This window comes from Solea solea, chromosome 10 (assembly GCF_958295425.1).
Source record: "Solea solea chromosome 10, fSolSol10.1, whole genome shotgun sequence".
NCBI lineage: Eukaryota > Metazoa > Chordata > Actinopteri > Pleuronectiformes > Soleidae > Solea > Solea solea.
In genome coordinates, this window is record NC_081143.1 from 18,490,616 (window position 1) to 18,504,743 (window position 14,128).

The 14,128-nt window shown below is 41.1% G+C and overlaps 1 protein-coding gene across 1 annotated transcript; it reads right to left on the reverse strand.

The window, feature by feature from the left end:
- Positions 1–402: 402 nt before the first annotated feature.
- LOC131467693 (ATP-sensitive inward rectifier potassium channel 12-like) lies at positions 403–9,796 on the reverse strand. The gene is made up of 3 exons (XM_058641756.1): positions 9,542–9,796; positions 3,334–3,513; positions 403–2,836 (listed from the first exon to the last, which is right to left on the reverse strand). Exons 2-3 carry the CDS (start codon positions 3,423–3,425, stop codon positions 1,171–1,173), a joined length of 1,758 nt encoding a protein of 585 aa, XP_058497739.1. The 5' UTR covers positions 3,426–3,513; positions 9,542–9,796; the 3' UTR covers positions 403–1,170.
- Positions 9,797–14,128: the final 4,332 nt, after the last annotated feature.

The following is a 14,128-nucleotide window of genomic DNA, read 5'->3' on the forward strand; positions in this document are numbered from 1 at the left end:
ATAGTAAGCTTCTGTTTTAAAGCACTGAACACATGCACTGGCTGTTTTTGTCCATTCAGGCTGCTGTAGAAACCTGTCAGCCTTAAATGTCAGCCTGCATAGAGCAAGGCCCTTGACTATAAAGTACATTTAAAAGGCTTATTCTATGCTAAAAAAAAAATACCATATGATCTTTATATGAAAAGAAAATGAGAGAAAAAAAATAAAAATTCTATTACAGTAGTAAAAATCCTCCCCAACGACACACAACTGACAAAAATTGCCAACATTGGAGGTTTGATGTGTGTGATTTTACGGATATGGAGGGGTATCAGCATGATGGCTATACTGTTGTGTAAATGTGCAACAGAGGGTCAACAAATACAATTGAAGCATTAACAGTACTGTTTTTATTTGGTGCTTTGTCCACACAAAACAACGCACTGTCGCAAAGTGTTTCATCTACTGATAAAAGTGAGAATAAAGTGCATTTCTTTTTTTTTTTAATCTGTACATGTTTGACGCTGTTTTCCATTGCTTAGGATTTCATTTCTTAGTGTTTCTGTTGTAGAATAAACTGCGATCAATGACGTAAAAGAAAATAGTTCAATTTATAAAATGTGAAAAGTTACAGAACTAAGGCTGGAAGACAGAAGTATCTGAGAATAAATCATGTTTTGCAGAAGAAATGTGCATGTTAAAGTAGAGTATGTGAATCATGCGTCCTTCAAAGTAAATATATGTAAAGATATATGTATATATACATATACATATACATATATATATATATATACATGCAAGATCATTTTGACTTAGCATATTAACAGTAGCATATCATATTTACAAAAAAACAAGTATCTTGACTATAGCTCATACAGAGGTCATATTTAATAAAACAAAAAAATCCACAAAACCTTTTGAGAGAAGCTTATTTGAGAGAAATACCTGTTCACTATGTTTAACAGTTGAAGTGTGTGTGTCATACATACTGATGTTACAAAGGAAACTGTACAATCCCTGAAACCAGAGCAAGTTACACATTTGTAACAGCTGTAAAATGGATCCTTCTCCTTTCCTGGATGTACAGTTTAAATTGTGTCCTCCTTTTATTTTACACCAGTTCAATACTTTGGTTGGATGCACACAGACAAAGAGAGGAAACAAATTGAAGGTCCGGGCCATTACCATCGATTAAACTCCCGACTCTCTGCTGATGTATAAAGGCAGGGTGGGCTGTAGTCTGTCAAGACCGATTTGATTCTCTGTGTCCAGAACACAGAGCATCTCCACTGTCTGCTCTTTCACAAACGTCTCCTTGAAACCCAAGTGAATGTCATCTCGCATCGTTACATCTCTGTCACTTCTTATGTTCAGGCTCCCTGCCTCCTGCTTAACATCCTCCTCAACCTCATCATCCCCGCAGCACAAAGCTACCTCGTTCTCATAACAGAAAGCACTGGGAGAGTGAGGACCCAGCAGGTGACGAGCTGCCCTCGGGGAAAATGGTGTTGGAGACCTGGAGTAACTCGAGCTGGACGATGAAGATCGTCGGCATCGGCCCATCATCTGGCTCAGTTCCCTGGCACTGCAGTGAGGTGTAGATGGCACTTCATAGGTCTTATGGAAGCGGGAATAGTCCACATGGTAGCGGTCACCCTTCTCAAAGACCACAGGCTCAAAGCGGTGGCCCCACAGAATCTCCTTGGCTAAGTAGGAGGTGCGGGCCTGAGTGGTCATAGCTGTGGCCTCCACCATGCCTTCAAGGATGACCACAATCTCAAAATCCTGTTTCGGGAGGTTGGTGCTGCTCAGATCATACAGAGGACTGTTCTTGTTGATCTCGTGGACCACCACCAGTGGGGACACCAAAAACAGTCGATCCGTCCCGTCATCATAGCCAACGTCAATGTCTGTTTGTTCCAAAGGAAGGTACTCACCCTCAGTCGTCACGTGCGGCTTAATGAGCTGAGCGCGCACATGTGCTTCTACGATGTGGCTCTTGCGCATGTTTCCCAGACGCCACATGAGGCACAGTTTACCGTCTCGCAGTGCAATGACAGCATGGTGTGAGAACAGCAGGGTCTGTGCCCGCTTCTTGGGCCGCACCATCTTTGCCATGATGGTGCCAATCATGAAGGCATCTATAATGCAGCCAACAATGGACTGCACCACCACAGTCACCACAGCAATTGGACACTCTTCAGTGACACACCTGAAACCATATCCAATGGTGGTCTGGGTCTCTATGGAGAAAAGGAACGCTCCAATGAATCCCTGGATATGGAGAATGCATGGCCGCCACTCGTCTTTTCCTTCCTCCACAGTATTGCGGGGATCCTCATTCTTCACAGGGATGCGGAGGGCAAAGTCTCCGTGTGCAAGCGCCACTCCCCAGAAGATCAGGCCAAACAGCAACCAAGACAGAAGGAAGGTGGTGGTGAAGATGAGTAGCAAATAGCGCCAGCGTATGTCCACACAGGTGGTAAAAATATCAGCTAAGTATCGCCGTGGTTTATCCTCCATATTGTTGAACATTACATTGCACTGGCCATTCTTCTTCACAAAGCGGCTGCGCAGGCGACTGGTGCTTAGATCAAGGCCCAGATGGCATGAAGGTGAAGCACGGCAGCTGTTGTGGACAATAGGCTCATTTGTTACCCTGAGAGACAAAGCCCCTCTTCTTTCATCACTTCCTGGACATGCTCCTTCTCCTCCTCCTCCTCCTCCTCCTCCTTCTCCTTCCTCACCTTGCATACAGACCCCCGACAGTGTTTGCTGAGTCAGAGGACTGTGGCCGTTATGGAGGCCCAAGGTGGAGATCTTAAGGGCATCTTCATCTGTGGAAACAATGCTGTATCTGGAACAAAAACAAGAAGAAGAAGAAAAAGTAGGTGTAGGAGAACCACGCTGGATAAATGGATTTTTATGTTCAAACACAGATGATTCTTAATTGTAGCAATTTTGACTATTTACATGACAGATATCGCTGGCAGTGTTGCTCTGCCGTCTAATATGACATCCTGACTGGGTTTAAAATAAGAATCATGTGAAGGCGTCAGGCTTCTTTCAAGCTTGGGAGCAGGTTAAGACCCAAACGCAGGAGAAGTGTTAGTTTGTAACAAAAAAAAGATTAATTAAATCAAAAACTTACAAAAACCCAAAACAAAGACCCCAAAACAGAACTGGTGGACACGATTCGACAAAGAACAGAAGACTGACTGTAATACAAACAACTACACATCAAGTGATGAGCACAAGAAATGATAAGTCAGACATCTTTTTAATTTTGTTTTTACAAAATATTCAATATTCAACCGAGTCCACTCATTTCATTTTTGCATCCTAGTATCTCACCTGTTGACTCGCACCGCTCCCATGGCACCAGTGATCATCAGGCTATGTCTGCGAGGGCAGTAGTGCAGGTTGGGGCGGGCAGTTCCAACCATTAAAGTTCTGTTGCTGGACAGAGGGGAGGTATGAGCTCAGGTCTGTTTGGCATTTGTTAACACCGCTGTCTTTTAAAGGGATATTTGCCTGTGGACAAAGAGCAGACGATACTCAATCAAATGCTTACCCACAAGTATGCTTGTTTGTATATATAAAAAAGTTTGTATATCAAAAAATAAAAAAAGCACCAAAGCCAAAGAACCACATTGTGGGGTGGAAGTTTTCTTTTCAAACGAAGAAGAATGGCATCCTCTCTGTGAAGAACACCATAGTTACATGATGTCCTTGGTAGAGGGAAGTGTAAAGGGAAAAGTCTGTAACTGTAGTTTGACTGAACTAAACACAATAATCTGGCCACAGTTCACCTGCTAGACGTCACTTCCCACCACAGAGCAGTTTCCAGACAAATCCTACTTGGTCTACATGGGTAATCACCCTATGACCTCTCTGCCATTAACCAGTCTGTTGTCAATCAAAATGTTGCCTCCCATACTCTTTCCAAACCACTACACATTGTCTCTGACTGTCAGTCTCAGGAAACAACCACAACTAGCTCCTCCGCCTGCATCTCTATGAGAATCCTACATCACATCACACACCGAGCGATTCACTGGAGATTTGGGGGGGGTAAATGTTCGACCACAATTAAACACGATGTTACAATATCCTCAGTACTCTACTGCTCAGTCCAAGGTATGCTTTTATTGGGTTGTTTGTGATCATAGTTACTGTTTGTGTTAAAGTTTTCAACAATAATAATAATATACAGTAAATACTACTTTTTCCCTGTGTGTTAAGATTAACTGAGACTGTTCTCATCAGCAGTGTCTTTGTTCAGAGTTCGGATGAGATAGGCCTGGACTCACCTGTCTACAGCTGGGTAACTGTACAGGATGCAGGCTGCTGCTAAGTGCATGCACCAAGATCAATCTGGTCATTTCCTAGCTGCCTGTTTCATAAGGCCAAAATGTATCATCATCAATAGCAATGGGGGTAGTGACAAGGCAACGTCAACACTCCAACCCAACCATACCTAGCTACAAGTTCAAGCCACAACAAACTCTTTCCTCTCTTGTCTTAAATTCCTGTTTTCCCTGTGATCCATTAAAGACTATCTTTATTGCTATTGCTTAGCGTGGGATACAGTTTTCTAACTGTAACTCACTATTCTTTAAAAAGTGCGCTTTCTAGGGATTGGCAAAGTGAGCAGGCAAACTAGCATCTGGAATGTGTGCTGTGTTGTGTAATCCCCTTACACCCTCTTTCATGGAGTTCTTACCTATCTTGTTTTGAATACACAGTTAACTTACCCATACCTGCAGGTATACGACCCCCATTCAAAAACCTTCTCTCTCTCTCTCTCTCTCTGCTCTGCAGACAACACCAGACTAGCAGCTGACGACAGCACTCTGGCACCCAAACACAAACCAGATCGATCAGTTTTTGAGAACAGACCTTTAGATTTAGAGTTCATAAAATGGATGAAAGTCATAAAACCCGCTTCATCTGACCTCTTGGTCATTTTGTGTCGTGTCAAAAAAAGTCTTTTTTTTTAAATTGTATTTAAATAAAGTCGCTCAAAAATACATGCCATAGTCCGTTCTCTTTGCCCTCATGCTGACCCGCCCTCCCCTCTGGCTCATTGATGTATTTTTCGTGTGCCAGCAGAGCAGGGATTTGGTATTTGATTGATTGGAAGGGTGACCCTCTGTTGACCCTATAACTGTATTCCCCTTCTGTTTTATGACAGTAAAACTCCTCTACTCTTCCATGACTCTGCTGATTCCCCTCCATGGTGTGTCTTTTATGTTCCTAGTTTCTCGCCTTTCTTCTAGTTTCCTGTCTGTATGTCTGTGTGTGTCCTTAATGGTGGTTTCAACTCCCGCTAGTTCACCTGCTCACCTGCATCTCATTATGCTATTCAAATACAAAGCTGCAGCAGTGTTACCCAGCTCTTGCCTTGAACTCAAGTACTAATAGAACAACTTTAACTATGTGGTGTCACCATGTAGCCTGACATGGAGGAGAGAAAGAAAAAAAGAGGCATATATCTAAGCTGAGGTATCACCAAAGTGGCGGAGCAACCATAGAGCCACTCCGCCGGCATAGATTAAAATCACAGGAATCAAAAATTTGCCCTAATGCACAGAGCAGACCAGACAGTTGTGTGTAATGAAAGCTTATTGATCTGATTCTTGCTCGTTGTTAGCCTCAGGTGGCTTCAGGCTAACCAGTGGTGGAAAACCAAACAGCAATTGGAAGAGACAAAGGTCTAAAAAAGAGATGAATCAGTGGTAATTTACTGTTAGAGGAACAATTGATCTGCGGTTTGGCCTGATGACAAGGTTGGAGGGTAATCTCGCTCAGCTTATTATGTCAGCAAGTCAGCAACCAGACGATTCAAAAAGCACCAGGTTGCATAATCAACACATGGCCGCGCACACACACACACACACACACACACACACACACATACACACATGTTGATGTTTTATAATATGGGAATCTCTTTGTCTGACAGGTCTGCATTCATAAAAGTTCATAATGGATTTTCTTTGGAAGAATTCACTGCAGTTTAAAAGGTTTTGTTCGAGGTCACTGTGACGTCGACTGCACACACGGAAACACACTTAACACACACAGAAGGGATTTTGTGTGTGTTTGTGTGTGTGTGTGATGCTTCCAGACTTTCTTTGTTACACCGAGGACAGATGTTACGATCTGCCTGCTGCTGATTGGCTGCATGAAGGGTGATTTTCGACTGGATAATCCCAAAAGGTCAGATGATTACGTCAGCTCAACACAGCTGGAGGAGAGCACTAGCTGCAGCAAATCAACAACCTTTTCTTACTGAGCTCTTAAAGACGCCAGCCAATAATATAACAGTTCAGACAGGTCAGTGTTGTCAGTTCCAGAGGCATCGTGTGTGGGATCAGGTGTTGTGGATTCACAGTGAAGGCATGACTGACAGACTATAATGTTCTGGTTTAGTTGTGATGGCTTGTCCAGAACACTACACTTGATGAGTGACGTTCAAACCGAGTATTAGAGTGGGGAAGAAAAGTGATTTAAGTGACTTTGAATCTGACATAGTTGTTGGCGAGTATTTCAGAAACAGAAAAAATGATTTACTGGAACTTTCACCAACAACCATAGGGTTTACAGCGTATGGTCATAAAAAGAGAAAATATCCAATGAACGGCAGGTCTGTAGGCAAAATGCCTCCTTGATGCCAGGGGTCAGAGGGGCATGACCAGACTTGTTGAAAATGTTCGAAAGGTGACTGTTTCAAAAAATAACTACCCGTTATGACAAAGTTGTACTGTGTACTTAATAAAGTGGCCTGTGTGAGTGTTTCTCTTTGCTCTCAAATTACACATTTATGTAAAAAGGTTAAAGAATTTTCGGTTGTTGAAATTCTAAGAGTAACAACAAAAACATCAAACTACCAAATCAACTTAAGCTAACTGTTGAATAAATAGGAATACAAGAAGACAAAACCATATCAACACAGCCTCCACTGCCAACTGAGTTGTGGGATCCATCTCCATGGCAACTGAGCAAATCCTATTAAATTAAAGCTCTGGGAAAAGTGAGTAGTGACTGTGAGTTGTTGGGATGTTTGTTTAAGTTTAACCATAAACTAAAGAATTACAGCCACGCTTCCCTGATTTAGCGTAATTAAAACAAATATATACTTTTTGTAAGTGAATGTGTTTTACTTTTCCAAGCTCATCATTAGTTTTCTCCCCAGTGAAAAGTTGACCTTAACACATACGACGTTGTTTACATTGTGAAAAACACAGTGTGCCAGTATGTTGACACCAAAGATGCAGCTCTTGTGCTTTAGTGAAGCTCCAAATGACTGACAAAAAAGGCTTCTGACAAAAATGAATAAATAATTGTATGCTCAATACTGCAATCACATAACATTTGTACTAACGCAGCCAACAGTTGTCAGTGTGAACCTGGCTGATGTCTTTTTTTATCAGCAGAGCCCTGAGGGAGAATCACAGTAATTAATGGTTGATCATAGTTACTGTATTTGCCGTCTCCATAGGAACATCTCTCTTCCCTCCCAAGGGACTATGCACATACTCTGTGTGTGTGTGTGTGTGTTATTTTCCCTTTAGAAAAGAAAGCACTATAACTAAGGGTCAAAGTGTGATAAAATACACCTGCGCACAAATTAAAAAAAACTTTTACCCCTAGAAAAATGATTATTGTATCTGACGTCTCTCTGATTCAAGTACGTCAGAGGAACCAAATTGACGTATATTACAACATAATCCCATGGAAAGGGAAAATTATAGAGGAAGACCACGTCAAACACTAGATAACCATGTCTCTTAATCTCCACCAATCCAAACAACAGTATGAAAGGTGGATGCTGGTTGTTGTTGTGTGACCTGCCTTAAGACCTTTTGTGTAATCTGGGATCTGATGATATGAGAAGGGACGGGGGGAGGGGCTAAGAAAGAAGCAAAGAGGGGGTAAGAAAGAGAAAGAAAGAAAGAAAGAAAGAAAGAAAGAAAGAAAGAAAGAACGAAAGAAAGAAAGAAAGAAAGAAAGAAAGAAAGAAAGAAAGAAAGAAAGAAAGAAACCCGATAAAGTGAGGGCTTTACAGGTGTGAGATCTAATAAAAAATACAGATTAAGATGAAGAGATTATGACGTCAGGGGAAGTTTAATGTCTAATGCCATTTGCAGAAATGTGGAGGATTTACTTACACATGCACACACACACACACACACACGCACACACACGCACACACTCACAATATATGAAAGAAAATTGTTTGTTCTCTTCTTTTTTCTGCCTTGGATTAAAAGCCACCGGAAAAACAAACTCATGGTCATTCTGTGCTTTAAGCGTTGCCATTGTCCTCCAACTTTCTATATATTTCTAAATCTCTGAACGAGATGCTGTCCTAAAATTAGCTATAAAAATGAGCGCTTATGTCCCCGATGACAACACTGGGGCCACAATATGTCCTTGTCTCCTCAGAAAAGAAAATGGGGCCTGAGTGAAAGAATAACATCTGACACACCAAACGTATCAGAAATAATGAACTATTAATAAATAATACAATCTTTTACCTTTAAAATATATAGTTTTCATTGTATTGTAGTTATTTAAATACATGATGGAAATAAGTAACAATAAACTGAACTATGTTTTTGTTGTTTTTTATTAAGTCTTGTTATATTTAATTTAGGCTCAACACTGTGAAGCAACATTAAGTGCATCATTATGACTTTTAATCCTTCTTGTTGTGAAAATACCGTCGTAAATTGTTTTGTATTATCAGTGTTTTTGATACTTTAAGCAGCTAATGCTGCTCATTCCTAACTCCTGCTTCAGTAACTGTAATTTATGAGTTATCATTAGTGATATTTTATTTGAATGAAAAACGCCCACAGTGCCAAAAAGTTTGCATTTTCATACAAGAACGTGATACCAATCCAGTCGAAAGAAGTCCTAAAACTATCCCATAAATCTGGGTCACAAATCGCCCTTTCAGCCAGTAAACATGTTCTAATGTGTTAAACCAGTTCAGAGTGATGTAGCAGTTTTCATCTTTGCACATGCATCACTGCAGGAACAGGTCACACAAATGCTGATCAATGGTTTTGACAGTGCGACCAGAAGTTATGACGGGGCATGTTTGCAAACTAAGTAGCAGCCGTGACGTATGTTCATGTCAATGAGGCCACAGGAGCTGTCCAGTGCTGAAAATCAATCCAAAGCCTGCAGGAATAATCGACAGCAGGGAACACAGAAGAGAGAGAGAGAGAGAGAGAGAGAGCACCAAACAATACACTAACCTTGATGTTAGCTTTTAAAATATTTTCTCTTTCTGTTTACACTTCACACATGTTTCACAGTTGACTTGCTCAGCTGCACGAGCCATCTGTCACAGAACTACTTGTATTTTCTGAGTAGTTTGCTTCATTGTTACACAGAACTGACAGAAAGAGGCAGTTTCTAACTATACAGTTTTTAAGATTTGACTCAATTATACATCTGACTCAAAAAAACAACAACGACTTTTGTGTAACATTTTCTTGATAATCTTCCCATAAAGAGCCGACAGACTGATATAAATACTCACCGTGGTATTACTGCAAAGTGAATCACTTGAAGAGGGATTTCATCCTCCATAAAAAGCCGTTTCAGGAGGTTTACAGGTGGCACCGTCCTCTCCTCCTCAAATCTTCCTCGCTTCCCCTTTTAATAGTCGAACATCTTTGTCATGACTTTGTGTTGCACAAACTTGCACATGTCTCCAGTCTGGTCTTTGTCCTGTTGCTCCATAGTCGCTGAACAGATTTGCTGCTCCTGCCTGGTGGCTGTTCATCTGCCCCAATCCCTGCCAGCATGCATGTGCATGTGTGGGAGAGGGAGAGAGAGAGAGAGAGAGAGAGAGAGAGGGGGCTAGAGCGAGAGAGAACTCTGATTAAGTCCTATTTATGTACGCTATTGTGGATACTTGCACTGATATCCTGCAGAGACTTAAACCTGTCTCTGAGGCATTTTACTGTTAGTCTAATAGTACAATATGTATTCTATATTGTAGATATTCCTCAAATAGTGTGTGTCAGCAGTGATGTGAAGTGACTTAAGGATAATTAAGTTGTTTTTTTATATATAAATGTGTGCATAATACATACTTTGATATTATCCAGGGCAGACTAAATAATCTAAACACTTGTCAGTGCAACATGGTACAATTCAGCAGCATCACCAAGTACATGGTTGAAAATAACCCAAAAAGACTAATGGAATATTATTATCTAAATGTTTAACTACCATAGTTTAAGTAACATGCTAATAAACTGGTAATTCAGTGTAAATCCCGCAGACCAGTGTTAATTTCCAGACGTTTGCAATTTAGTCAAACTCCAGTCAGGAATCTGGTGACTTTAGACTTGACATTTAGTTTTGTTATATTGTGTATATAGTTTTGTTTTGATGACTCCCTTCACTCCTGTCCCTTGTCCTTGTCCTTCAGATGTAGTTACACAGCAGAGTCCTGTCCAGATGAGCTGGCTCTTCTGTGTTTATGCAGTGGATGTTTGGTTTCCCCAATGTAGAGGTCAGGACAACCCTTGTTACATCGCACTGCATTGACTTGCACGTGTACAGGGATGTGGTCTTTGTTAAATATCCTCCTTGGAGTTTCTTGGAGACTCCAGAAATATATGCAATAACAATGTTTTACATGCACTGCTGTTGTCTTCCTTGTCTTTTTGTCTTCTTGATATAGGGATAAGGCTTTGTTTAGTGTAAATGAATGGAAGTCAATGCAGTGTTCCAAGAAGAATAGCTGTCCGAACCTCTGTGAGTCGATGTGTGTTACTTGTGCACCAAAATAAACTCTCCCACTTTAGTTTCTGATAATAATTTGTCCCAGAAATGTAGCCAAAAGCATTTTTGGACGGACTAAATGCCTATGTTTCCTATAAGCAAAAGCATTTATAAGTTAAACCACTTGCTGTTTGATCATGGCAGCCATGTCCAAACGGTTTCTTATTTCAGACCTCTTTGAGATGTCACTGCCAATTAGACACAACTCTTTTAGTTTCCATGGAAACCAATTTTTCCCCTTTTTTTCTGTTCTTTATCTTGCATAAAAATAAACAGGCTCGCGCACACACACACGCCCTCATGTACCATGGTTTATTTTTAAAACTCCTTTCTTTTTAGTTCCATGAGACAAGATGTGGGTGTTGCAGTGTGTAGGTGGGAAGTTGGGGAGCAGTCATATAAGAGAGAACCGTGTGGGCACAAGCCAGAGGTTAAGGGTTAACTGAGTGGGTGTACAGTTAAGGGTTAACAGAGTGGGTGTACAGAGAGAATGAGTGGGTTGAGAGTAAATCATGCTTGAAGGAACACAGTGTCCTTCATGTTACCAGTCTGAATGAAACAAAAGTTGTTACTTCTGTGTGAAACTGATGACTGTGAATGTACACAAAGTTTTACAGTGCAACACAAATTAGCACTTGCCCTGAGGATATACGATAAAAAAAAAAATTGTAATGTAGTAAAAAACCTGTTTCAGCATATTCTTCTTCAGCCACGGTGTGACTGTCAACGACTCTAATTAAAGAGTGTCAAGTCTTTAGCAGGACACTGAGCTGAACAAGGTGAAGGAAACACCGTCCTCACTGACGCTGATCTAGGTGGCGGTGAGATATTAATGTACTTCCTTTGGCATACTTTTCGGGAGGAAAGTCTGTATTTCTGTCTCAGTCACCACCAAGCCTGACTGAGGAGGTCAGTGAGAAAAAAAGAAAACACCACCAAAAGCCACCAACACCACCGTTAACAACTCTTCCCCTCAGTCCGTTTTAAATTTGATAAGCAGATGACGGGTGCTATTTTCTGTAGTGCCGACCGTCTCTGGGTCTCTGGGGCCCTCGCCTGCCTGATGACTCCCCCTCCAATGCCACGAGAGACAATTTACTCAGAAGCAGGCAGCTGCCTCGTTTCTCACTTTGAGAGCTGATCCAGGTCATCATGTTTTTAGAAAAGCAGGCCGAGGGAGGCAGGAGGAGGGTGAGGAGGCGGGGGGGGGCAACCACTCCCAGTGGATGAATACATTTACTCTAAATAAAGACTGTGTACAGTGTTCTTTACAACACCAACATGTCATGTGTACTATATTGTTTCTCATATTTTGTTTTCAGCTGACTCAAGAATCTCTTACTTGAACCTACTTTTCTCTCCCCCTTCTGGCAGGGAGAGTAATTACACAAACACCATCATGGATCCATCTTTTACCACTTTATCCTCCACATGAGGTCGCGGGGGACCCCAGCTGACATAGGGTGAAAGGCGGGGTACAACCTGGAGGTCACCAGCCCATCACAGGGACACATAGAGACAAACAACCATCCACTCTCACACTCACACCTACAGTCAATTTAGAGTGATCCCCAAATCTGCATGTTTCTGGACTTGTAGGAGGAAACTAAATAAATACAATTAACATAACAAAAGCAACCTTTTCAGTGTCTCTATGTTGTCAGTTGTCAAACACAGTGACCTGCCGGTTCTCACACTCTCAGGAAGATACATCACTTTCTTTTTTCCCACCTTCACCCACTCCAAACCACACAAAAAGTGTCTTCTGATTTGAAAAAAACCCAAACACAAACAAGATAGCAATGGTTAAACTGCAGTATACTGTGAAACACAGAAAGATTTATTTGTCAGCTTCACTGGTACTTCACAAATTAGATTGACAACATTGGGATCGATACATGCAGTTTTGATACAATCTGCATTCAATTTTCCTCTTTGTGTGACTAACTTTTACAGCCTCTATTCTGTAATTCCTCATTTCTCACCATGACAGTGATATAACAACACTGACATTCTCATATGCAATATTTAAAATGTGGCAATAAATAATAATAATACTAATACACAGCTACAGCTACAGTGCTTTACATTAAAAAAGGTACCGATAGTGATCAATACTTGATTGTTATGATTGTTTATATTAAGTTAAAGTCTATTCTTCATCTTTCTTCTAATCACGTAGATAAACTCGGGTTGTTTGAATCTCTGGCCCGGCATATTAAAAGCTGAGCAGGAAATCAGTGAGATGATGTAGCTCTGATGCAGTCATCAAATGTTTATCTGCCTGTTAGTTAGTTTGAAGTTATATGAGCCAAACTTTTCCTACGACATTTCCATGGATACTGGCTCTAGAACCAGAGCAGCTGAATGTAGCTACAGCATGCATGAGACACAGCTGAGGACAAAAATAACTCTCCTTAATTGTCATTTTACTTGCTAGAGATGTTTAATTAAACTCCAATGTGTTGGATCTCTCATGTGATATCACTGACAAAATGTAGGCTGCTTATGAAACTGTAATTAATCCTCAAGAAAACGTCACAGTGGCGTTCTAAGTTTACATCGATGTGCGCGCACACATTCACTTGTGCCTGTTTGTATTCAGTTTGTGTGCATCCCTGGTTTGTGTGAACTGTTCACCTGTGGCTCTGCTGAGACTCATAAAGGCCGCCTCCTGTGGCTTGTTTAAAGCCTGAAAAACAGTCTCAGTCAGCACTCCCTCTCTCTCCTGATGGGAATTTAGTCACCTAATTATGTCAACAGCTTTCAGACACGGACTCTGAAGTAGGAATCGGCAGCGATAAAACGGCCAGGTAACATTTTAAAATATCATCCTTTTATTGTTAACATATTTCTATGTCACCGCTCTAATCTGCAAAATAAAGTTGTTTAAGTAGTGTTCAGTTTGTCTAATCCTTGGTGATAGCGTATTGTTTAACTTTTGAGAGAAAATGTAAAAAAGTAGTGCTTCAAATAGTGTGTATGTCTGTATCCATGGCCTTTTGAAGTTTACACTTCACTTTTTTGGCCTTTATCATTATTTTCCCTGTTGGCCAAACTCTGCCAGAGACACCATCTGTGCAGCAAGCTATCCCATCACTGTCCATAAGACATCTGTCAGTGCCACATTTCACTTTCTAAAGATGACGATATCTGATAGGACGCAGTCAACATACTGGGCCCGTGAAGGTTTGTTTTCAGACAAAAGGCCGGTCCGCAGCCTCGGTGACAGCACACTAGATAGTGAACTTTCAGTAAAGGAGGATCTTTTCTTGGAGATAAAACACCGTTTTACCTTTTTTGGCTGAAGAAATGAAGACTCTGCATCACT

What these genes read in the sequence shown, in the direction of transcription:
- LOC131467693 (XM_058641756.1), bottom strand. Translation starts at nt 3,425, where the DNA reads ATGGTTGGAACTGCCCGCCCCAACCTGCACTACTGCCCTCGCAGACAT. An exon ending in GGAGCGGTGCGAGTCAACAG is followed by an intron (nt 2,837 to 3,333) that starts GTGAGATACTAG and finishes TTTTTGTTCCAG; the next exon opens with ATACAGCATTGTTTCCACAG.